Source organism: Grus americana, chromosome 15 (genome assembly GCF_028858705.1).
Source record: "Grus americana isolate bGruAme1 chromosome 15, bGruAme1.mat, whole genome shotgun sequence".
NCBI lineage: Eukaryota > Metazoa > Chordata > Aves > Gruiformes > Gruidae > Grus > Grus americana.
The window spans coordinates 16878760-16904687 of NC_072866.1; the positions used below are offsets into that span (position 1 = coordinate 16878760).

Genomic DNA, 25928 nt, shown 5'->3' on the forward strand with positions numbered 1-25928 from the left:
GAAAACTAACTAGCATTGCTGTAAAATGGGGATTCGTGGTTTAATAGTTATCATGGGAGCAGCTCCAGGAGTCCCTCTGCTGCGCAGTCACCATCCTGCACGGGGTTCTGTTCGAGCAATGCCTTTCTTCCAGCTTCTGGAGCAGGCACCAAGCTTGGCATCATGTTCATCTGTCCGTGCACCGTAACATTGTCAGCGACATTCAGTACTTCCGGGATTTTTGACTGCTGACTTTCAGTGACATTTGGAGCAATCTCCATGGCCGATGCGAGATACTCCTCTGTGCTAAAGAATATAAAAGAGACTGTTGCATTTAATGTATTGGGGTACATGAGACACAGCAGCAGTTTGTGTGATTTATTGGGAAGACAACAATGTGCCATAGCATGTCCTGTAAATACAAGCACAAACAAAACATGCTGCCTCCAGCTGTAAATTTCCTTTAGTGCTGAAGTGTCTAAATTAATAAATGCAGCGATAATGGATTAATTCAAACAATACGTTCCATCACAAGCTACTTGGTCATGAAGATGGGGGCACACTCGGCTGCCCTGATGAGGATATAGGAGTTGAGATGATGGTGACGCAGGACAGAACAACGTGTCACGTCATGGCCTGATGCCCTTGAGTCTGCAGGAGGTGGTTAGTCCTGAGGAGACTGGAGAAAGGGGCTGCCTCGATATCTGTGCTGTAGACCACCCTCTCTGAACCACTTCTGCGTCTTACAGGGAAGACTAACTTGCATCTGTCACTGGCTACCACCCCTTGACCTCACTTCTTTAATGCGTATCAGGCAGAAGACAAGTGGTTCCTAGGTTGTAGTGTCTGAATCCCTCTCATATTGGATTCTTATTTACTTTTGCTCTCTCCTTTATATCTGGAGGGTGGGAACCGGGAGAATTGCTCTCAGTTTCTTTGGACAGATTCCCCAAAAGGAAAAAACAAATAAGTAAATACATACATTTTTAAAAACGGTATTAATTTTTACTTGCGATGAGGCTGACAGAGGAGAGAAGCTGGCTGGTGGGAAGCAGTGTGGCGTGTCTGTTATCACATCTCGTACAAAGTTTGATGTAGCCAGCTGGCAAATACCAGCGACTCTCCTGAGCTCATAGCTCACCCTGTTTGTGTTGACATTTCTGGCAAGGAAAGGTAAAGAGTTATCCCAGCTGCAATAACCTGTGAGGTCTCGCTTTGCGTTTCTCTTAATTTGCCTGAAATTAAAGTCTCACTCAGCAGGAGCGATTCACATGCCAGCGTTTCCCGTCGTTACGACCGGCTGGGGTCCTGCGGGAGGAGGATGCTGTAGCACCTGTAGTGATCCACTCCCAGCTCCGTAACTGCACACCAGTGACCTCGCAACTCACACCTTCCTTTCCTCGCTCTTAAAACCTGACAGCGTTTTAACCCGGCCCCCTCCCAGTGCAGCACGGAGCTGGCGTGAGGGGCCGCGGCCCCCAAAAGAGCAGCAGGCTGAGCCCTGCCATGCTGCTGGAGAGGCAGGTGTGGGGATGCTCGAGGAGCTCCTGAAGAAAAGCCTCTAAATGAGTAGCTGGACCATGTGTCCTTGTGCGGGGACTTGCTGGTTTAGCAGGGAGGGCTCAGTGCTCCCGTGACTAAGTCACCCCTCTCACACTGTTCACAGCATGCCGTGCTGACGCTGTTTGCAATTTGGAGTCAATTGGGATTGATTTTTATTACGAGTTTGATATTAGCTGCTAGATAACATAGAGAAGCTTTACCTGAATTCCTGGCCAAGCACGTGAGATGTTGCTGATGGGCAAAGGCTGTGTAAAAACACCCTTAACTCTAAAGCAGCAGCTGATGCTGACAGTGGATTTCCTTTGAACTACCCGAGTCCATTTCAGCTCCGGATGCCCTTGCACAGAGCCCTTGACTTTATCATTAACACTGAAGGCTTTGGGCCTGATTCTCTTCTCCTGCCAGACTTACCCTGAGGTGACATTGGAATGATTTTTCCTCTCGATTCTTATATATCAGAGCAAGACAAAAATCTGATTTCCAACATGAACCAAGAAAAAAACCCCAAACCAAAAAACTACAAAGAAACAACCCCCCACCCCAAAAGAAGAAGCAGCTACCCAAAACTGACAGGCCTTTTGCAATACAGTGAAATAAAAGGCACACTTGATGCAAAATTAGTTGGAGTTGTTGGGAAACTTTACTTTCATTACAATGGTCTTTGGACCTAGGGTACAATGGCATGGCATTTTGTCTTAGCACATGAAGCCTCATTAAAAATACTGAGTGGCTGTGGGATATTGGACTGGTATTTTAAATAATGATAAAAGAACCAGTGCTGAAGTCTGAAGAACATTTTATTTCTTGAAATAGATGCCAGAAAAACATCTGCTATTTTAGTAATCTAAATTTTGCTGAACATATTTCTGATTAAATACTTTGTCCTTTGAACTGCTGCTGTAGTTTAGGTGGAATACGTCAAGTAGTTCTGTCATTATCTGATGTTCTTTAATAGACTTAACTGGAATCTTATTTATGGATCAGATCTATGGGCCAAATAGCAGTAAGAAATCCTTTTTCTTTCTGATAAGATGATGTATGTACCCTGAGAAAAGCGGTGGTGGCATGCTCTGCCAGGTCACATTCTCCTCTTGCTAGGGATCTCTGTGATGTATGTAGACAGAAAATAAATACAAGGGAAGGTTTGCTTATGGCATTTCCCTCTTTTTTAATTATAATACAATTCGGTGAACACAGGTTACACTTTTGGAAGGGAGACTAATACAGTGCCGCAGATGACTTCTAAGAGGACATGATAGATTGTGTGCTCAGAAGAATCCTTTCTCTTCTCCCAAGCCCAGACTTTCTCAGTTGAGAAAATATATTTACATATATATAAAGTGCCTCATGTCAACCAAAAAATGCAGGCCAGCCAGGGACTAGAAGGGAAGGCAAAGACAGCAAGGGCATGACTGAGATTGGCAATCACCGGCAGGCTCCAGGTTGTCTCTTGCTGTCCCACCACTGCTTGGTGGAGTTCATCAGTCTTTCCATGAACTAGATTCTGTCTCCCAGTAAGTTTTTCTTGTAAACTCTCCTATCTTAATCATTATCCTTCTTGTTACTCCAAAGAGAATGCTGAGAGCCCTAGCAGGGATGTCTGATGTCTTCAACTTCCTTTTAAAAATACTTCTCAGTCTCTGCCCAGGTTCTGAAAGCCCCTAACATCTCTTACGGAGAGGTAGAAGCAGCATATTTAACCTTCAATTCTCTTCCATTTCCCCCACCCCAAGAAAGGAAAGGGTACCTGTTCTTCCTATGGTGCTGAACATGTTGTAGAGGTTGTTGGACAGTAAACTTGCTCTCACACACATGCTCTAGTAAGCCATGATAGCACTAGTTAAAAAGTCAACAAGAAGAAAATGCTTAAAAGGTGGTGATAAAACTATGACTGAACCAGAGCTGATGTTTGAAATGCTGCAGCAAAACCGCCAAGGTTCTGGGGAGGAAAATTCCTTCTTAACTCTTTGGCCTTTTTAGCCTTCTCTACAAGCAGATGTTTGGGGATGGCAAGTCTTCCTGAAAACTTATTGATAGGACCAGCTAAATAAATGCATATACTTTAAATGTCACTTTGTGCCTTTCTCCTTCTCCCCTACTGAAATAGTTCTTGTTGATTTTCCTCCTGTTAACCAAGTTTTTCAGGAGATGAGATTCAACATGGTAGTTAATTGCCAAATTTATTAAATGTTAAGGCACTAGTTATTGAAAAAGAAGTCCTCCAGACAACTATTAAGGTCTGGAGAGGGTATTTTCTCATTGCGTAGGAAGTAAACTTCAATTTGAATCAATATTTAGTGTTCAGTGGCAGAGTCCCAGTAGATATGTGAGTTATTGATAAGTGGGTTAAGATGTCTTTGTTTAATGTATCTTGTTATTTATTTCTCTGAGTCCCCCCAAAACAGTAAATTGTCAGACTTGGTTTAAATGTTAGTTGTACTGTTGTTAAATCTATTGTATCAGGTTGTATGGCTCCTAAAACATACTCGAAAGCCTTCACGCCTTCATGTGGTGCTGCTTGAAGTCTTTGTCAAAACCAACATTTTCTGATTTGGCGTTGGCATTATATTTGTAAAAGGGAAGAAACATCTCTTAGTGCTGATTGCGTGGGAAGCTGTGATGTTGAAGTGATGGACTGGCAACCCAGATTTCTCGGAGGCAGAAAAAGTCTACATTGAGAAAAACCAAATGCTGTTCTCCTTACAGTTGTAAGCAGGTTTGGGACATGCCAGAACACAGAGGTGAGGGCACATAATGAGAATATGCATCTCCAGCTCTTTTCAGGTGTCAACTGATGTTTAGGACAGGCACTGACTGGGTATGGTCCAAAGCCTGCTGTGGTTGGCTGTGGCCTGGGACCGTGATGAGTAATGGAGGAAGAGGAGGAAGAGGAAGCAGATTCTGTGTTTGCCTAATCCTCTCCCAGGTGGTGGAGCTGGGCTGGCAGGGAGCGTGGTCTGAAGACTTCATCTGGGAGCACTTTTCCATTCTTGGCTCTTGACTCCTGACCCAACCAGCCTGTGGCTAACCAGCTATGGTGAGAAAGTCCACAGGTGACACCATGGCGATTAAGACCTCTGAAGTAACCCTTCCTTCAAATAGTGCAAGTAGGAGACACCAGCAAGACCTTCACTCTCCGTGGGTGGACCTGTGTGGTCCTACTTCCTTGAGCGAGGCTCTGTGTAAGTCATATTGCAGCTGATTTTCCTTGGAGTAGATCAATTCTGGTCGCTACCCTGTGTGTGATGGTGCTTTGGGTTGTAAATTGGCTTAAATGTTCCCTGTCCCCACGCGCTCTCTTAAAAAGCTAATTTCAGTCAGCACCTGCTGGCAGTCCCCTGTCCACAGATGAGTTGGTGTTATTACTTGTTGTTACCGTACTGATTGCTTGCCAGGGGAATGACCATCACATCAAGGTTTCTGCTGAGTGCAGGAAGTTTGCTGCTCCTGCTGTTTCAACCCCAAAATCTTACTTTAAAAAAAGGGCAGACCTTTTCTTTTGTCATCAACCCAGCTGCACCGTCAACTCCACTCATGAAGGCACTCTGAATAATTGCTTTCTGCCTGGTGCAAAACCAAAGGCCAAGGACAGTGTCATCGACACCGGTAGATAATTTGGCTCAAAATCCTTAGCGAGGCAGCGACCTTGAATAACCGAGAGACCAGAAGATGAGGGCCACCAGCTCTGCAGTCCCTATGATCTTGTCAGCACTTGTAAGGTACTGGGGGGCAGGTCCTGACTGAATCTGTGCACACTCACTCCTGTGCAAGAGCTGATGAGGGACAGATCCACGGGTGAGTGAGTCATTGACGGACCGTGCAGAGAGTTGTGCTTAATCACTGCTGGACAAATGCCTTGTGAAGCCTTCTTTCTCTTTGGCTTGATAAGCAAACAAAAGTACTTTCTCATCCTTAAGAGCTGACAATTTGCCTTCACAGAGAGGAGAGGAAATTAAAAAATTAAAGGAAACCCAAACAATTTGACTCTCTTGCCAGCATCCTATGTTTCCTTAGGCTTTGCTCCAGTGCTTGCCTTGTCTGTACTGTTAATAACACTGTGTTTTCCCCTGGAAGTTAGCTACTTTTATATTCTTGCCTCTCTTTAAAAATGTGACCTTTAGCTTTTGAGCTTTCATAATTGCTGTTAATCTATTCAATAAGGAACAATAATTGAAAGGGCAAAATTTATAATCTGGTCTGTCTGACTTCAGTCTTTGACCCCAGTATTTTCTCTGCCAGAAATCTCTCCCATCCCTTGGGAACGCTAACCCCTGCCTGGAGGGCGGCTGCTGGGAGCACACGGCTCCTCCTGTGTGCGTCCACTGCAGCCTCGTGTAGAGGCAAACAGGCTCCTCTTGTTTCTAACCGGGCCTTCGTGTCCTGCCCTTCCCACTGCCTTTTTGACCTGCTATTTGTAATCAGTAGCCACAGTCATCCTCCCGCCCGAGAGGCCCCTCGGTGTCAGGCGTTCCCTGGAGCCGTGCCTGGGGCGTAGCCTCATTATTCAAAACCTCCGACTCTGTCAATGCAAGACGATAGTCCTGTGATCAAAGCGATAGTCCTGTGATCAAAGCGGGCCCTAAACTGCTTTGTACTTGCTTGTATGCCTTGCAATTTCAGAGTGAACATACTTTTAAACTCCAGATATTTGAGTGATGGGAAGTTGGGTTTTCAACCCCTTTCAAGTAATTTCACCCTGCCACCGTACTTCTCCCGAGTGGGATCCAGACCAGTCTCTGTCCATCGAGTGTCCCCCTTCAGAAACACCTCCAATTATAAAATGGTACGAAGCGAACAAATATTGAAGAGAAAGCTGGAGGCCAGGAGAAAATTCCTTTCCTCTCATCTCAGCCATGCATACCACAAAAAGCATCTTTCCAGCACCGAATACTTGAATAATTCTCCTCTTTAATGCCTGAAAGCTCTGCTCACCTCCGCCTTGCTGGCTGACTGAACTCACGCTGCCTGCGTCTCCTTCCAGGATGACAGCCAGGAAATTATTACAGTGCAATTTAAAGACCATAAAATACAGGACGAGCAGATGGCAGGTCACGTCTCCTTCCCATGAATAGCCTATGTCACCGTGGCACTGCTTCAGCGCATGCTGAGCTGCACTCGCAAAGTCCAAACAAGAGGCATGACCAGTGGAGAAGATGCCTGTCAAGGCAACATCCCAGCAGCGCAGACCTTACGACTGTGACAAAGAATTTGGGCATTGGCAAGAAGCTTTAGTGACAATGAGCTTTAAATACCTGCTGCTAAGATAATCACAATAATCTGTCTGCCAGCTTTTTCCTAATGTGCATTTTCTAATTCATTGTGGGAGGCAAAATCCTTTGACTGGTAGAATGAAGACGTGGCACTGTGACTATAATTTACATTGTTAAACAACTGGAAGGAGCAGCTATCAAAAGCTGGAAATCCTACCCAAAGCAGAATAGCTGCCTTCACAGATTAATTTTTTAAAAAAAGATGAGAAATTAGTGTTTTCATAGAAAGGAATTCCTGATGCAAGGGATCCTCAGTTCTGTGAAAGGGATTAAAAAAGCGAATGTCCCAGTTGCAGGATTTGCTGCGGTTCTGTTCTTTTTTGATCTTTTTGAGTCTACCCTTGGAGGAGGGGATCTTCCCCTCCACCTCTCACTCACTGTGCTTTGTTGGGGCAAGATGCTGGAATAGCCATTATGGTCATTCCTCTCATCCCAAAGAGGATGTTTCTGAGCAAATTAATTTCTCTTCTATCTAATTGGGAAACTCAAACAAAGCTCTGTCATGGATTGGCCCTTGGTGCAGCAGTCAAGACGATCCCCCTTATCCTCTCAGCATTAATTACAAGCCACCTCTGCTCCTATGAGCAGCACTTCACCAAAGAAGGCTGTGTGTTACCTACAATCAGCAACACCGTGGGTATATCTGATGCACAGGGACACACCATGGTGTAAAAATTGTCATCGTCTCTTCACTACTAGTGGTACTAGAACCACAGAAGGATCTGGGATTCAGAAGTTTTTTGGTAGAATGGAGTTAGTAGTTTGATAGGAAAGTATCTTCTCAAAAAAAGGAAAGCACTACATCTAAATGAGCCACTGAGCTCCAACGGCAGGGCCAGCAGGTAAGTGATGTGTACTGAGAGAAGCACAGCTATCCAGAGCTCATTCCTTACACAGCTTATTGTCAGTTAACGAAGATGATTGTTTCTCCTCCTTTCCGCCCCCCCGCGAGGTGAGGGAGAGTGGCGGGAAGCGAGGAGACACGCATCAACCTGCTGCCCAGGTGGCAGCTCAGAACCTTGGTCCACCAGCACCGCCTGGCTTGCATGAGACCTTCGCACGCAGACTTGGATCGTGCATGAAAAACACCTTCTCTTTGTTCCCCTTCAGGCGAAATCTGCTGCAACGTCACCCTGTTCCCCCGTGCGTACGTCCGTAGCCTGCAGAGGCTGTATTTGGCACCGCTGTTGGCAAACCCCTCCGAGAGGCAGACGTTCATGGAGCCGGGACTGGCAGCTCCCTGCTCACCTCTGGAAACGGCCCTTTCAAGGACACTTTCAAGGCAGGTTTGCAGAGGCTTGCGTTGCTGCTCGCTGTTCATGCTGAGGAATAAATTGGATTTGACTATCTGCAGCTCCTTTTGGCACCTTTCACTAGTGCAGAAATTCCCATTGTGACCTGTGAAAAAATAGCCACCAAAAATCCTTCATTTTCTAAGAAATATTCCTGGGCAAAATGTCACCTTTCATATAGGTCAGCTGAACGTAGCCAATTGTACCATTTATTCAACAGGGAGCACTGTAGTTTGCACTTTGCATTTCTAAGAATCGAATTTGCTAAGTGGAGCACTTCCCACTGACAGAGCCGGAGTTGCGCTGGGTTTTTTTTTTGCTGCTGGAAGCCATTTTTACGTGTATCATAGAGCTTCTTAGCCCTGTTGCATCTGGCTTAGTGTTTCTCAAGGGACGGAGGAAGGATTGCTAATAGCTTTCCAACCCACTTTAGTCTCTCTCTTCATAATGCAAACTCTCAGCAAAACAGGCTTGAGCAAGGTCTTTGTCCTGGATGACTTTTTGCTAAATAAGTTAGCAATGCTCTAGTTAGCAAAATCTCTTATCCCCTGTGGATGTGTTCAAACTTACTGGTACACTGCAGCGGGCTGGGACAAAGGTAAAGTGAGAAATGCTAAGAGAGGAGTTGTGTCACGTTTAAACCTTAATGCAGCCAACACCCAACATGTGTACTCAGACGTTCCAGGGAGATAAAGAAATACTTTGACCCGAATCAGAAAAATCTGTCATTTTCCCACAGAGAATCTGAAACTGGTCCATTTTTTCTCTCTCTCACAGATGAACAGACAGAATAAGCTGTCCCCCTTCAGAGGATGAGTTGACTTTGCTTCTTAGGAAGAACATTTGTTTCTTCTGCATGAAATTTATTAAGAAGTGTGTTTTCCACAGCAATCTTAGTTCCTAAAAATATGTATCCGAGGGTTTGTTAGATTTTTTTTTTATGACTTCTGTGCAAGTTGTATGCTGTAGGGTCATGCAAAGGGGAGCAGATACATGTATAAACTTACTGCAAATTCTTCCAGACCAGACTTTCTTTTTTTTTTTTTTTGGTAATGCTTTTTCTTATTCCCATCATACAGTGAAATGAATCTTTAGATGACAGATACTGGACTCTGTCAGGCATCTCATCTTGTACTGAGGCTAATGACAGTCTGAAAGAAATTGCTCATCTGAGTCAACAGCCAGCTTCTCCAACTGTGTTTGTCTTCAGCACTAATTTCATTTCTTCGCTCAGTTTTCCTGAAATCTGAGCACACACACTGACCTGATAAATAACTGAAGTCGGCAGTAAAGATAAAGGAAAGTTCTACACTCCAGAGGTCAAGCTAGCCTCCAAATCATATTTGCCCTAATGGAGAACAAATTCAACACTACCAAAAGTCAAATGAATGTTTAGTCACCTGAGAAAATACCATTATAAGCTGAAATGAGCTCTCATTATTTTTTCCATTTTATTTCTTTAATTTCTCCTTGGCTTCTGCTACAAAACTAAAAATAGGGGCATTAGTCACAGGGTAGTTCAGAGGCACGCTCAAGGCAGAAGCAAGGTTCTAAGGTAAATCAGAGCTAGTGGCTCTTAAAGTGGATGAAATCACTTGCATTAGGCCTTCAGGATGCATATTTTCATTTACTTGATTTATTCCTATTGTTTAAGCCGTGATGTGAAGTGGCACAGACGCGATGGAGCCGGGCTGATGAGGAACTTTATAGTGAGCTGTCAGGGCAGAAAATCCCATTGCGAAGGGACCCTTTCCTTGGGGCTGCTTGTGAGGACGGAGCAGCAGAAAGCTAAGCGAATGATTTAAAAGGAAAAAAAGAAGAAAAGAGACACGGGGAAATAGGCAGGTAAATTATCCGCCGTGCTGTGAGGAGGCACCGAGGCGTTGGACAGCCTTGGTGCAAACGGCTGCAGAACCGGGCGGAGGGCAGAATCGGACCTCTTTCTGGAGGTGAGGAGGATGTCTCAGCCCCTCATCCTGCTCTGCACAGCAGCCGATTTGTGTCCAGAGGCTTCCTCTTCCCACGTGAGCTGGTCCCTTCCTTCTCCTCCCAGCCTGGGAGATGCTGGTGACTTGTATCCTGATTACATCCATGAGCCTCCCTCTGCCTTCTTACATGCTTTGAGCGTGTGAACGCAAAGGCCGGTTGCTGTCTAACGCTCTAACAGCCAAACCTGTTTGGTTTGGAGCACAAAAGGTGGTTAGTAAATAATATTTTTTTTTCTGTCATTGCTGATGTCATCCGGTCCCATTCCGACGTCGTTGTATCACCAGCATCCTAGAAAGAACATCCTGGGTAAAGCATCGTGGCAATAACAGGGTGTTTTATTGATAGATAGGCTGCCTTCTGGAACATAATGGATCTGGCAGGGCCAAATACTGCTTTAATAGCGTGTCCAAGACTTCCTCTTGCAATTTATATCTTGGAAATCCCATAAAGCACACTTACTTTGCAAAGCATTGAAAGAGAGAAAGGAGTTGCTCTGGAGGTGGATATTAGCATGGACTGGGGAAGAGTGGAGAACCTTTTATGGATCCCACTGTGTCCCCGTAAAATCTCAGCACTGCCTTACCTCACTTGATAAATGTTTCGTTACTATGGGCATATGAGTCTTAATTGGTTATGGGAACCTTACTACTTAGTTTAAGTGCAGTTGTGGAGTTCATTAAGGGCAGCTACATAGCTTAGGTCTACATACAAAGGTCGAAATAGTTGCTGTTCTGTGGGTGCCAATTATTTATTATAGAAATCTCTTCGTAATGAAACTTCATCTGATTTGTGTTCATGATGGCAAAAAGAATTCTGAATGATTGACTTGTATGTTAATGGAGTACGTGGAAAAGGGTGGACACATCAGTAAAGACTCCGAGTTTCTGTGCTACAGAAACATATGTACATCACAGCAGAGCTGTCAGCAAGTTGTAATGAAGCTGACTTGCCACTTAAACTTAGGTTTTTTCACCTATGTAAGATAGTGTGTGGATTTTATAGTAAGTTACACTGAACCAGCTTACTGAAGGATGTCTTGCTGTATTTCGTGGCTTTTGTTTATTCACGTGTGCTGCCTTTGTAACGGAAATTCATTTGGCTCAAGCTTCCTGTAAATTTCAAATGCAAAATCCCCAAACCAAACTCCTCAAGCAACTCCTTGCTCCTGTTTCCACAAGCTCAAAATATATTCAGAAGAAAATTCTGATTTTTGTCAAAATTATTTTCTCTTCAGAAGAAAACCCCAGGCAATATCACGGTTTATTTCAATATTAACGTGAGCTGCCAGAGGGTGCATTTTTAGTGATGGGGCTGTCCCCTCTCTTTCACTGACCAGGTTTCCAGGTCGTGCGTGGCTCCGCTGGTACTGGGACATTTCTCATGGAGCGGAGGGTTTCTGCATCAATGATGCGTCTGGGAGATGCAGCCCAGCGGCAGAGCCGGGGCTGAAGAGGAGACGGAGCAGGAGGTGTGCAGCCGTATGGACACAGCCATGGGCACTTTGCAGCCAGGTATGTCAGTATGTTTTTTAAGTGAAGTCTTCTGAATTTTTCTTTTAAGGCATATCCCTTTCTCTCATTCACTTTGGAGTGATAGCAGATATCAATTTATCAGACATCTTAATTTTTGACCAGATGTATACAGAAGTCAGCAAGAATGTTGAGGTTTTTCCCCCCGTTTCCCCCCATCAAGGGGTCAAAGCCAGCTCCATGAAAGCATGTGACTTTCTCGCACAAAATATCCCGTTTTAAGGGCAAAAGGACAATTTTTTTTCTGGAGGAGGCAGGTTTGATGATTCATAATTGCAATGACATATTTATTCCGGGGCTCAACTTGGCCAACTGTTTATAAGTGCACACAATATAACAGATGTAAATGCAGTATATATTGTTTGGCTGTGGGAGAAAGAGTGCTGCTCCTGGCATAGAAACAACAAAGTGGATGAATCTGAGAGCTAATACGATATCCTAGGCACTCCTCCATATATCAATAGAAGGAATAGTACTAAAAAGGCTGCTTCTCAGATTTTTAATAAGATGGTGTCTGTGAAGATTACATTTTGGCTTATAGTACAATATTTCATTTTCCTCAGTTCTTTAGAATCTTTTCTAATAATACATCTGTGTGTACATTTTGTGGTTGCAAACATATTTTAGGTCACTCAGTCAAGTGACATTAAAAAAAAAGTGCTAACAACGAATTTAAAATGCTGCTGGTAGATGGGTGCAATAGCTCATCTGGTAAACAAGCTGTTACTGGAAAAAAAACGTTACTGGTACTGTGAATGACAGTTATGGCAACTGAAAATGTTCGTTTAGCTCCATGTCGCCAATGCCATCGGCAGGCAGATGGCTTTGAGGTAACCCCAGTCGGACTGGCCATGTCTGTTCCAACAGCAAAGATAAAGTTGTTTTTCCTGTCCCTACATTTAACATACCCCATACCAAGCCAGTATCCTGTTGGATAACTGGTAGTAAATCTCCAGAAATCAACTATTCAAAGGAAATCCCTAGTTCTCACTCAGCACTCTTCCTTGATCCTGTAATTTGCTGTACCATTAGTGGGGCTGCATTACGTACTGGGCTCTTATTCACGCCACGCCTTATAACCAGGTTTCCTGGAAACTAGAGACAAGAGAAATTCTTCAGTTGTTGATTTAATTTTCTTCCCAGTATTTAGATCCTGGCTGACCAAGTATACATGACACCAGCATTGTGTTTACTTGAAAACAAACCACATCTGCAGTGGTGGGAAAATCCTCTATCCATACCTCATCTTAGATTCCACGCCTGTGCGAACACTCCCACTTGTATAAGAACGGTATATTCTCCACGAGTAGGCAGCGGTGTAGGCAACCCGGCAAGTAGAAACTGCATCCCTGAAAATTCCTGTCACTGCATCTGGGGTGGCAAAGAGTGACGTTAGTCTTTTGAGCTGAAAGTTCAGAGCTGGCCGTTGCCGCTTTAACTCAAAGTGTGCAGAATGGAGTAGAAAATATCATTACTTTTATGTTAAGTGAGCGAAAACGTGCAAATCACGGAATATGCAGCAGTTTTTTAACTCTCTTGAGGACAAAATAGATCTGTATAAGCTTTGCTGTGACTTTTTTGCTGGTGAGGACAAATTTCATTAAAAAAATGGCTCCCAGGAATTATTTGTTGATTTGAACTCCTGTAAAGGATCTAAGTGGCTGAGGTTCTTGTGCTGGCAGATTTGCAGTAAGCAGTTCAGTGGAAGGGTGGCTCAGAGTAAAACTTGTTGGTGGGTAGAGTTATGGATTTAATATGTTCGACGCCATTAATTGTACCTGCTATTTACTTAGTGTTTTACAGGGTCCAATTGTCATCCTAACTATTTTATGCAACAGTCAAGATCTTTTATACCTTCTAACCGTGAAGCAGGATGGTAAAACGATATGCCTCATGTCACCAAGAAAGTCAGTGGCAGTGTTAAGGTTGGTCCCGCAGTCGCCAGAGGCACCTAAGGGCTTATCCCTCCTCCGTTTCACTGTTCATGGACACTTGTACGGCTGAGGCTTAATTTAGGTAATTTTTCAAGAAAAGGCAAATTCTTTCTGTGTGTCTGATGGAACAGACTATGTATAAGGAACAATGAAAAGATATCTTAGGAATAATCAGAAATGTTTAATTGGGCTGAGAGAATCAAAACCCAATAGCCACTGAGATACAGGGCTAAACACAGAGTATCAAATAGCTACCCACAGTTTAAGTTCTCTTTATGGCCACCTTGTGAGCAGTCTGCGCCCTTGAATATATTAAGCAGCTGTGAGTAATGAACAAACTTGTAAAAATTAATGTGTTTTTTGGAGGGACAGTTAACGAGCTGAAGAAGGGCTAAATTTATTGAAAAGTCATTTATTTAATGAACAGATTGACTCAAGAGTATGGCGTCTCTGGTGCAGCTCCTAGCTGGACCTAAGGGGCCTGTATGTTTTGCTTGGGTATAAAGTGCCTGCTGTGTATGTCGTGCAACGGCAGATTGCTGGCCTTTCCAACGGGACGTGAAGGGTCAGATAATGAGAGCAAGCAGAATGGAAACAGTGGAGTTAAGTGCTGGAGGACCATCACCGTGGCCAAGATACAGCAAGATGAAAAAGGGGATTGGACTTGTAATTGAGCTAGCAAAAACATCCTGAAGGGTGACGTTAGCAAATTTTGGAAGGGAATTAGTATGTCATCATTCAGATTGTAAAGTAAACTTTATTAGTAGCTGGGATGAGACTTTATTGGAATGCGAAAATTATCTCCTGTGTCCCGGCTGCAACGTCTCTCTGATGGATCTGCAGCTGCCTGGTGTCCTGCGGCAGGACCTGGGCAAGCCAGAGGCTCAATTCGTTTTGGCAGTTCTCGTGCGTCTTTTAAATCTTGTAGACACTTCCAGCACAGTCATGGTGTGGACATGTATAATAGAGTATGACGGAGAGGCTACTTGCCTATTCCCATGGCAGGTTGTTAATAATTAGTTTTTCCCGAGGCGTCTGGGACTGGTCACTAGGTGCGTGACTCAGCTGGCTGATCCCATACGGTAATTCCTATACAGTTTTCAGCCTTAGTGTGCTTAAAGCTAGGTCAGTCTGGGAGAAGAATTTAGTTTTCTGTATATTTGCTGATGCCTGCACTGGTGTTTGAAAGGAAACGGCTGACCGTAACTCACACATACAAACCAGGGGGAGCAAATCAGCAAATAAGCTGTGTGATACCATGCCAAGGAAACCACTTCCCGGCACCTGCAGTATATGAAAGGGGATATAGCACGGCTATTTTATAGCCAGGGGAATACTTGGCTCCAAGTTAGTAAACAGGGTTAATGAATGATTGTTTTGTTGATGAAAAACATGTAGCATTTGTGGACTGTTGAGGGAATCGGGTGCCAAGAAGAAAACGTACTAAGCCACTGCTTTTATCCCTGAGTGGAGATGCAGCCCTTGGAACCGGGAAAGGGTGTGTTAAAGAGTAGAAAACAGATCGATAAGTGGTTCTCAGGGAAGAATGTGTGGTGCTGGTTAAATGGTCAACCTGCAGGGAGCTAGAGAAGGAAAAGCTGTATGAGGAGGGATGAGAAAAGCTGTTGCAGAAAAAGGGATTTAGTTGTTAAAAGGAGGGCCATACCCGATTCAAAATTTTTTCATATTAAAAAAAAAAAAAGAAAACCTGAGTGAATAAAGCATCAATTTTCCTACATTTTAAATGAGATCTAAAAAAGAACTCAGTAATGGCATTGGTTGCCATGGTGTTTAAAGGTGCAGCTCCACAGGCACTTCAAATAACAGGAGATGCTTTTATCTGCCTATGTGGCTGAGTTAATTTTCATCTGCTGGAATTATTCATTTAGTTTGCTTTAATTATTCTGTATTGGCAGTATCATAAAAGGGCCTGATCCTGCCATCTTAATACAGATAGAGCTCTTTTTGACTCCAGAGGAAGAAAGATTAGATGCAAGCTGAACTAGTCAGGAGATGCAAATGGGAAAGCTGCAGCTCTGGGCTTGCAGAGGTGCCCACAGAAACTGCTGACGGCACAGAGGTCCATTTAAATAGGGGTCAGGGCAGAGAAGCACTCACCGGGCTCTGGGGTGTGAAGGTGCGTGGAAAATCCACAGAAGAGGTGCTGTGTCCTGTTAACGCAGGCACTGATGCTCTCCCAGGTCTGTTTGGAGGGACTGTTGAGCTTGGAAGAGTCGCTCCTGTGTCCTCCCAGGTTTTGCCCTTCTTTCACCCGAGCAGTGCTGTCCCCCCCTGGGCTGGGGGACCTGGGTGAAGTGGAAAAGCCTGTCCCCTCGCCCCACTCACCTCCAAATTGCTGGCACGTTGGACCGCCCCGTGCCAAATAGGCTTTTGAGCTCACTCCTTTTGCATGCCTTTTGTGGCACCAGGAATGGTTACTGACCCAATCAAGGGGTTACTAAACAGATGGGACCTGCAGCTAGGTTCCCAAATCCCTACCTGTCAGGATGGTGTGGCAGAGATGCGCTTTACTCGCAAGAGAGAAGCAGGAATGTATTTTATTAATAACAAAGCTCAATGGTAAATGCCACAGCGGTTTAACAAGATTCGATGGCAAGGTACACTTGAATATTTACTGCGTAGAGGACAGGGTCAGACAAAACGGTCAGGGAGGCCCTCCCGTTGAGTCAGGATGTTCAGAAAGGCCCCCCCTTGCTTTCTGAACCTCTTCTCAGAGAGGAGCCTAGGTGCGGCTGGATCTAATCCTAGTCCCAGACTTGGTCAATGGTTTATGTCTAAAGGATTGTAAGTGCACAATCAATCCATTCTATCACTGAGCTAAGATTTTCAAAGTTGCAGTGTGCTTATTCCCAATCCTCTTAACGAGTATCAGACCTCAGGATGTATTTCAAACTGACAAATATTTTGTTCAGTGTCAAGACAAATGTCTTGGGCTTTGATGGTGTTACTCTCACAAATAGATCCTTGTTGTTCCTGTACAACGCATGTGTTAACATCAATTGTTAGCCATTCGTTTCCATTTTTTGGGGCGCGTACTCAGTGTTCTAATGGATAGAGTGTAGCTCCATTCTGATTTAATCCTAACGCAATGATCGGGTGTTTGGTGTAGACCGAAGCGTTGTGTATTGTTAAGACAAAAGCTGTGACCTTATTGTTGATGGGCTCATAAGTAAAATTGACCAAGTACCACCAGGACTGGAATTCTCTCTTAAATTTTGTTGCATTATCCCAAATTACCTTTCAAATTTCAGTGGGTAAAGGTGTCCTCATCACCTTCTCTTATAATTGCTTCTACCATAGATTGCATCCACGGTTGAGTTTGGATACAACTCAGAGCTAGGGAAGCATTATTTTGGGCTGCACCCAGTGCATCCACAATCAATCGGTGGTCCCTTTCATTAATTCCTTCCACTGAGGCGGTATATCAGATAAGAGCCCTTGGTTAGTTCCCAGTGCTCAGAGAGAAGCCCGGTGTCAGCATTGTTAGGGGTTGGAACAGTAACACGAACACAGCATTTTTGTTTGCCATCCTGCGGGGTGCTGTAAGAGAGAATAGAGACTTGTTTCGGCAGGGAGAGCCTGAACGGGTTACTCCACTAAAAAGAAGGAAAAATCTGTAGGCATACCATTTTCTGCCAGTGGATTTTTGTGCAACTCCTTCTGGGGGAGCAGTGTCCTTTAGGGTTGCTTCTAGTAAATTAAATGGTCCTCCAGTTTGCACAGATTGTATTTTCTCAACTTGTTTAAGTGCTCGGACTAAAGCACTTTTCCCGTTCAGAGTATCATTGTTCTGTTTCTTTAAATGTGGTTGGGCTAATGATAAAGGTCCTTTTGGCCCATCGGGGCGGTTTGGAAGAGGTTACAGTAAGGAGTGTGCTCCGGGAAGCCCCATTGGGCTGTGACAGGGTCATGGGGGTGCTGCTCCCAGGGACTGGCACGTCTTTAATTCCTCAGCCTCTTCATGTTCTAACTGCTCCTCCCAGGGTTTGCCTTTCCATAAGAATGAGTATAATGGACGGGAAATGATAGAAAACCCAGGTACGTGCTTTCTCCGGTAGCCTAAAGTTGCCATTAATTGTTGTAACTCCTGCCTTGATTGGGGCATTTGCAGCGCTCTGATTTTCTTTAAGGTATCTGGAGGAAACACTGCACTGCCTGCTACCCACCAAGTACCTAAAAATTTTACTTCTTTACTTGGTCCCTGACATTTTCCGGGTGGAATCTCAATTTCTGCTTTATTTAGTGCTTGCCATACTGCTGCAGCAGCTTCCCCCGCCTGCTCAGGGGAAGTTCCTGCAGTCGGAATATCATATCATCTATACGTTGGTACAGGTTCACATCTTGGGGGAGTGAGACTGTGTAAGAGTTCAGGAAGTGCGGCGGGAGCAATTGGGGGTGAATATTTATACCCCCGTGGGAGCCTGTTAAAGGTATATTGTATTCCCTCCCAAGTGAAAGCAAACTTCTCTTTATCCTCCTCCTTCAAGGGAACCATAAAGCAGATATCTTTTACACCTAGCGCCGCCACCCACGGGTGTGCAGCTGCTTGCAAACTAGTTGTTAAGTTTGCAAAGTTTGGTACAGCAGCCGTTAGCGGGGCTGTATCGCATCGGCGCCGAGGATCCATTGTTAACCGCCACCTCCCGCCTGGTTTCCCAGCTGGCCGGACAGGTGAGTTACATGGCGAGGAGGTTCTGGAGGTAACCGGTCATTTCTCCAAATCAGCCATGACTTCAGAAATTCCATTTCGTGCTGCAGCAGAACTTGGATATTGTGGTACGTTAGTAATTTTTGACTCGGGGCGTGCAGGGGCTGTGTGACGTACGCGCGCTGCAGCATCCCCATGTCCACCGGGGCTGGGACCGATGTTTGAGCTGAAGAACCATACGTTCTGCAGGCGCCAGGTTTGTCCATTTAAAACACAGTTTATCGATCCCGTGCCTTATTACCTTTGTATCTCGCTGGCTTAGCTCACTCTGTCCCCTTGTATTTTGGCTAAGAACACAGCCATCAACACTGGAATCGCATCCCTTAAGACAAATACCTCTTTCCTGTATTTGACTTTACCTAAAACACAGGAGCGACCTGAAAGAGAAAAATCAGAAGCTGATGCTGTGAGGTGATGCAGCCCTGTGTAACTACACTATGGCTGTCATTTGAAACGGGTGATCAAGAAACACATTTATCATGTTTTCTCTCCAAATATTAGTTGTCACATAATCTGCAATGAAATGGCATTCAGAGTCTCAAGATTTTTTCCAGCACCCTCTCTATGCCTTATTTTATTGGTTTTTTCCTCGTTCCCCTTAGAAGCATGAGTCAGGAACCCTCTGTTATTAAAAGCAGTCCCAGTTGCTCCTACCTTTCATTTCCTTTGGATTACATTAATTGCCTGACAGCTAAAAGTGATCTGGGTTTTTCAGTCTTCAGCACTGGACCGCAAGAAATATTTACCAGCTACAGCAGATTTATAAAGATGCCACTGAGATGCCTTGAGACTAACAATCAGAAAAAACAGCAGCAAAACAACACTATTTTTCAAGGTTAAATGCTCAGAATGCTAAAAAGGAATTGCACATAATAAAGCCAAACAAAGACTTGGATTCAGCCCATTTTTTCCTCCACTTCTCTCACATAAAAGGAAGATGCTGGTGGTTTAAAAATGATTGCACAGCATCACACGACAATTAGAAATTTAATAAGGGAGCTTTAATTTTAATTTGGTTTTGGTTTTGTAGTTCAAATATCCGTTAGTGTCAACCCCCTACCTCTATTGCACAGTCATTTTCTTTTCACGCATGCCTTGCTCCGTGTCTTTGTAAGACTCACTTAGCTGAGAATGGCGGGATGATACTATATAAAGAGCAGCTAACGTGAAGGAGGGATTGTCCAGGCTGATGTTAGCAATCTGGAACTCAAACATGTCCTGCATGACTTTGAACAAGTCGTTTAGCCTCCCTGCGCCCTATTTCCCAGGTATAAAGTGCGGGTTGCGGCACTTCTCGCTCACCGAGGGCCGGGAGGATAACTGCTTTCCGAGATGCTCAGGTACTATGGCAACCGGACCAGGAAAGGAGCTTCGGCAGAGGAAATACCCTGTAGATGTGTACCGGGAAGGCAAGGGTACAAAATCCGCAGGCTTAAACACATCGACAGCTTTCCAGCTTTGTTTCAATGACAAAATTAACAGGCCTGATTCTCATTCAGCCACGGCTACCGCTTCTTGTGCATAAAAGGAGCCATCTCGAGGCCCTGCATCCCTGGCAGAGGTGCTGCCCTCAAGCCATAGATGTGCACTGGGGTCTTCTTCACTGCCTTGAAGCGGTGACTGAGGTCCCCACATGTGACATGAAGATATTACCTGCCTTAAAGCGACTTCAGATCTGCAAGTAAAAAAACGAAAACTTTAAGAAATAGATCTTTACTGATCTCGGTGTAATTTATAACTCAAAATGCAGTGTTCCGTGTACAAAACCGATGGAACTGAACCAGTTAAAATGGGTCCACGAAGGCAGTAGGAACCATTCTTTAACGATCCCCAGTGAGAAGAGGTGATGCAACATATTACTAATTCTCATCCAAGCGACCTCGTGGCAATTGTTTGTGTTTGTCTGTGTTTCAGAAAAATGCTGTACACTTCCGTATTTATACATTATTTCCATTCGAAGGGAAAGGGCTTGCTCACAGGGGATGACGATTGCAGCAGCACGCCTGATCCATCCTGTGGTTCTGAGAGCCGGGGAGAAGTGGACCACTTCCCACGGGGAGTGGGGAATTTAAGTAACAGAGATGCCCGGCATCCTGGCTGTACCAGACTCAGTCTGGAGGCCAGCAGAAAAGATCGGCAGCGGCAGGGAAAAGCTGGAAGCGGTAGTCTTTTTCTTCTGTCAGTGCCTCGCTCTCAACCTAAGAGAGACGGTTACGGACTGCCAAGCTGGTCAAGTAAGCCATCTTCCTGGGGGGAGCCCAGACTGCCTCCAAAGGCAGCTTGAACTCCCCAGCCGTGAGGAAATTGTTGAACCCTTTGCTACTCTCTGAACTACATCTTTGGAGCACCGTAAGTCTGTGCTGGGAGCAGGTCTGAATACCACCTTAACAGGGAAAAAGGGAGAAGAAACGTTCCACAGCGGTATAGCCTTCCATTAATAACAATTGAGCCATCACTGACAGGCACTGCTGTCTTTCCAAGGCTTCCCTGAGATTTTAATTTCCCTTAGGAGGTGGATTAAGTTTAGTCCATTTGTCTATAGCTTTTTGAAAGGTGCTATTTCTGCAGCAGGACAAGCTGACGGAGGTGAGCAGCAAAGCTGCTGTTGCAGGTGGCCTCGGCAACTTAGTTTGGAGGAGCCGTTACGCGGCATCTCCCCGAGAGTGGTTTGCAGTAGGTGGGTGACCCAGGAGCTGCCAGCTGACCCGAAAGCCGAGCCGTTAGCGAACGCCACAGATTGCTAGGGGTTTGGCGCAGCGGGGCGGCCGGTGCCAGCAGCGTTGGGAGCAGGGTCAGCCCTCGCGCCGTGCCGTCTCCGTTGCGCAGGACGGAGCAGGTGGGGGTGAGGACTTTTACACTCGGGTTAACACCACGCTATCTACTTGTGTGTGTGGGGGGAGGCTGACGTATATATCCTAACTATTTTAGGGAAATACGTCGTTATTCCGAATTAGAAATATCTACAGGGGCTTGAGAGTTTGGATTAAACTTCTATGCAGACTCTTGAAAAGTGCCCTGATTTCAGTTTCTCAGTCTCTTTCCAAAGTGAGTTAAGAAAATTAATTAAGACCATTTTTATTTAGATTAACTTCTCAACAGTGTAATGTGTTTTCAACTATCTGGTATAAATTAATATCTTTAATTGACATTATTCCTTCTGAGCACCCTTTGGTAGATGAGGTCTAAACATAGGTTTTAAAATCTTCAATTCTTTTAGACTTAGCAGCAAGTGGAAATGTTTGGTTTGAGATCCCATCTTTGCGAGTGGTTTAACAAGCTGATTTTTTAAAAAATGTGTATAAAATGGGATCCTTATTTTAGAAATAGCAGAGATTTGTTTCACAGGCGGATACTTGGTATTTCTCAGTCATTTTATATGCCTGACCCTCTTTTGCCAACATGGCATTGGAAGAGCTGTTTTATTTTTTCAGCCCCTGAAGTACTGGATTGCAGATCTTATTAATTTTGTGTAGTTATATCATACTGTGACTCCAGATTTATTTTTCTGTAATGAATATGGAAAGATTTTCAGTTTTCAATGCACTAGAACATCACACCTGTTATTATTTCTTATTTTCCTCCCTCTGCCTTTCAAGTTGGAAGGCAGTCCTCTACCTTGGAAATGTTTCTCTTTCTCTGTGGGTCTTCAGAGTCCCTCAAAGCCTAAGGCTGGCTGCAGTAATCCTGCTTTATCCTTTTTTTTTAACCCCTAAAAAGAATTACTCCTGTGAATCATTACTCAAGTGAATCTGCAGTACTCATTTTGTGGTTGTTCTGTCTCAACTTTCGCTGCTTTTGATTATTCAACTCAAACTGTTATCTCATATTCACTTTCAGGGAAAGGCTTTGGGGGACTTAAATTCTTCTTTAATCCAACTTCCAAGTAACAAAATACTCTGAACCTTTGGAATGGAGAACGTGTGTGTGCGCGCGTGTGCTTGTGTGTGTGCACGTCTGCCTAGGCTGACCTGCTTGAGCCATCCTTTCTTCAGGCTTTGCCTTACCTGTTTAAGAGTCAGTGAAGACCATAGAAGGATCAGACCTAGTGGTCTTTGGCTCCAACGGCTCAGGTCATCTCTAAATTGCACATACCTGGGCAGTGGACAAGGGGATTGAACCACTGCTTTTACAGACACACTTCAATATTGTATATTTAACCCATAATTTATTGCTAAAACAAATTCCTTCCCAGATCAGGTAGTCCTGGGGAGCAGGAATGGTATTTATTTTTGCGGAGATCTTCTCATGGGGACTTTATTTTCATCTTTTTTTGTTCAGTTGTTCTGTTAACCTAAAATAATAAGCTAACTTGGTCAAGCCCTGTGTACTGGGGGAGGATGGGGATGAAAGAGCATATAACTTCTGCACAGTTAATCAAAAATCCTCCAAGGGCTGGTCTGAACAAATCTCTAACTTTGAGGTATCCTTTTTCATCCCGCGTACAAACAGCAACGGCAGAAACAGTCCAAGCGGTTAGTTACGTGCTCTTTTGCAGTTCTCGGTGGCCTCAGCAGCAGGTACCTGCATCAGTCCCCTTCTTCTAATCTGTTCCGTACCATGGGAGGCGAGAAGGGGCAATCATGAGAAGTGGGGGAGATGCCCGATGGAAAATGGCCAGCTGTGTTACAGCACTAGGGGCAGCGGCGAGGGAAGGGAGCAGTGACGGCCTTGAGGAGCTGGGAAGACTTCCACGAGCAAAACCCACCAGTTATCTATCCAGTACATTCCCTCTACTTTAGGAAAATTAGGGAAAGGTAAGAAATTAACTTACCTCCTGGTATGAGAGGAACGGTGCTCCGGGGAGAAGAGACTTAGTCTCCAGAGCAGCACTGAGATACGAAGGCTGGCTCTGTTCTTCCCATTAGGAGGAAGAAATCGTTCTTCCCATTCTGCTGCAAACCGAATGAGTATCTGACTGAATGAATTTGAAGCAAACAGCTAATAAAATCTAAAATAAATGAGATTACTGAATCAAATCACAGAATGCAAAATATTTGTGTAATTGTATAATTCAAAGCTGTTGCAATATTAATGAATATTATAATACAATGATTAAACACAGGATTCATTTCTGGTTTGCAAATGTGCCTAAGCCTTTAATCTAGCAGGGTATTACAACCTAGGTAAATTTTGTTAAACCTTCCTGTGAAAGCATTTTATTTAAAAAGCACAACTACAAACCCCTTCCTGTTCAAAGCCCTCATCATCACTCATCCTTTCCTTTAGTCTGCTTCTTCCCATTGTTTCTGGCTCACCTGCTGGAGATAGAATGAGACAATATGCAACTAAGACGACACATTGAGCAGGATATAGTTCAGCACAGCTGAAGTCCAATTGCCTAAAGCACCCTTTTATTCAAATCCTGCCTTTTTCTTTTGCCATAGTTTGATCTAGGCTCTTGTATAAAGTGTTTTTCTCTGAATAATCTTGCTGTTCACATGAACTGTTTAAGGAGCAAGGTCCTACTTAATGGCAGTAAGCGTGGCAAAAAGTAGCCCCGAGAGAAACAGAAAAATCTTAACTGCATCCTCATTTATCCCAACCCCTATTTATTTAAATTTTGTTTATACATCACAAAAAGCCAAACATAAGTTAAGCAGTAGATTTTTTTTCCCTGTGACTTTTTGGATCATCTTCTCTTCAGTAGCTAAAAAAAATGATGTTCAAACACCTTTGTGTTTCTTTCGATCCTCAGGAAAGGTGCAGAACTTCAGTTCAGGCTGAACAAAATTGATTACTCCTATTTTCTGCTGTCTGGTAACTAATCCTGGCTCCTTGGAGCCCTGCTTTAAGTTGTTCTACAGAGCTTTTGTGCTGTTGTAAATCACTGCTGTTGTCAAGATGGAAAAGTTTTGAGCTTTCATCCATCCTTAATGCTCGGTGGTGCGATGTCAGTGGCTTGTCTCTGAACACTGTTTGTTTGATCCTGGCAAGAAGAGGAGCAGATTTCTTGACTGTAGCCTTTACGTTAGCGCTGGGGAGGTTGGTGTCCTGTGATGGAGGCCAGGCTAAGAGGTTGTCCAGCCCCCTGAGCACCCTTCCTATATTTTGTGTTTGAATCTGCTCCTGGTCAAGCCACAAAACTGGAACTGTGAGGGCAGTGGGGATGCTGTGATAAACAGCTCAGGGACTCCTGTCCTAAGCAAGTGCTTTAGCTGGTTCAGCGTCCCATGCTCATCCCCCTCTCCAGGGGGCTGTGATACAGCTCTGCCTCCTGCTCTGTCCCCACGTCCCTTTTCCCCTGCGATGGCCACACCAGTGGCAGTTCACAAAAGAAGTGCCTCTCAGGTCTGATTCAGCTCCGCGGGCACCAAGCCTTAGGAACCAGGCATTTACCATTCTGTCGATGAGTAGACTGTAATACTAATGGCCTTGAGAAAGTTTTCTTTCTCAAAAAGCTATTCCACCAGTAGAAGCATCTCCCCTGGTTACTGGAAACCCAGAGAAGAAGGAATAAATGTATTATGCCTAGAAAAAGGTGTACGTTTTTGCTGCAAGGGGAATTAATCATTTGAACAATTTACCTTGGATTGTGCCGGATTCATTGCCACATGAATTCTTTAAATCAAAACTGGATGCCTTTTCTTAAAATGAGATCAACTTCACTCGGAAGTTACGTGTCTGGTGAAGGTCTTACTAGGTGAAATTCTGTCATATGCAAGGCGGAGAAACCAGTGACCATTTGAGTCCCTTTTAACACTAAAATTGGTGTGAATCAGTGCCAGGTGAACCTCTCCCACCCTCTGGGGGCAAAGAACTGTGTGGTGTTACAGTGATCACAGGAGGTGTCTCCATGCTTTTCATTCCGCGTACTCGCACCCATCCTGTACCGCAGCACTGCTCTATCTCCGCTCCCGTATGCCTTTTTACACTTACAAAAATGGGGTTGGTTGTCCTTTTGATGCACTGTACCTTCAAAAGTACTGAGTGCCACAGAGGGGACTGATATCATCCCATTCATCTTCGTAGCATTGCAGTCATTCTGCCACCTGAGAAAGGTGTGGGCACCTGTGTCCAACGTACACTAAACCATAACCGTGTGAATAATACCTTGAGTGCTTTGGTGCAGGAGAATAAAAACCTTCCTACAGCAGCTGCAATAGGTTCTGGGAATGTTTCTTTCATAATGGAAAAATAACCAGTTGATTTTAATAGCAGTAAGACAACGTGATAGGGTCCATTCTTTGCAGGATGGTGAAGGGATCTAGTGAAATGACTTGATTCACAAATTGCGAAGAGCTGTAAGTCGATCTAAGCTGCAGATGGACCTGCTTCTCGCCTCTCCCCCCTCCCAGGCAGCAGAGCAGAGGGTGGCTGTCATTTTCTGTCATGCACACGCAGGCTTTTGTGCATCCATTTGTAAATATAGACCAAGATTTGGATTCCTGGCCTCGAAACCCAACACGCCAGTGTGGGCATGAGGTTCCTTGAAAGGCAGCGAATGCTGGTAACGTGCTATCACCTCTCATGAAGAGAGCAATGAGAAAATGAATTTTGGGGGATATGCAGGTAGTTTGTCTTTCCTGTGAAAGAAAAAACTCATCATCACTCCAACCCTGATGTTTTACTCAGCTTGAAATGAATAGCCAACTTCATTTTCAAATGATCTAAGCCTTTTAATTTTTGCTTTGAAAAAACCGAAC

The 25928-nt window shown here is 44.4% G+C and overlaps 1 protein-coding gene across 1 annotated transcript in view; it reads left to right on the forward strand.

Annotated features, from left to right (window-relative positions):
- The window catches only part of LOC129213293 (uncharacterized), a 152805-nt gene that overhangs the window by 15477 nt on the left and 111400 nt on the right, over positions 1 to 25928 (forward strand). Inside the window, exons 3-4 of the mRNA XM_054843080.1 lie at positions 7923 to 8094; positions 11430 to 11604. Coding sequence (XP_054699055.1) covers positions 7923 to 8094; positions 11430 to 11604 — 347 coding nt within the window. The remainder of the gene's footprint in view (positions 1 to 7922; positions 8095 to 11429; positions 11605 to 25928) is intronic.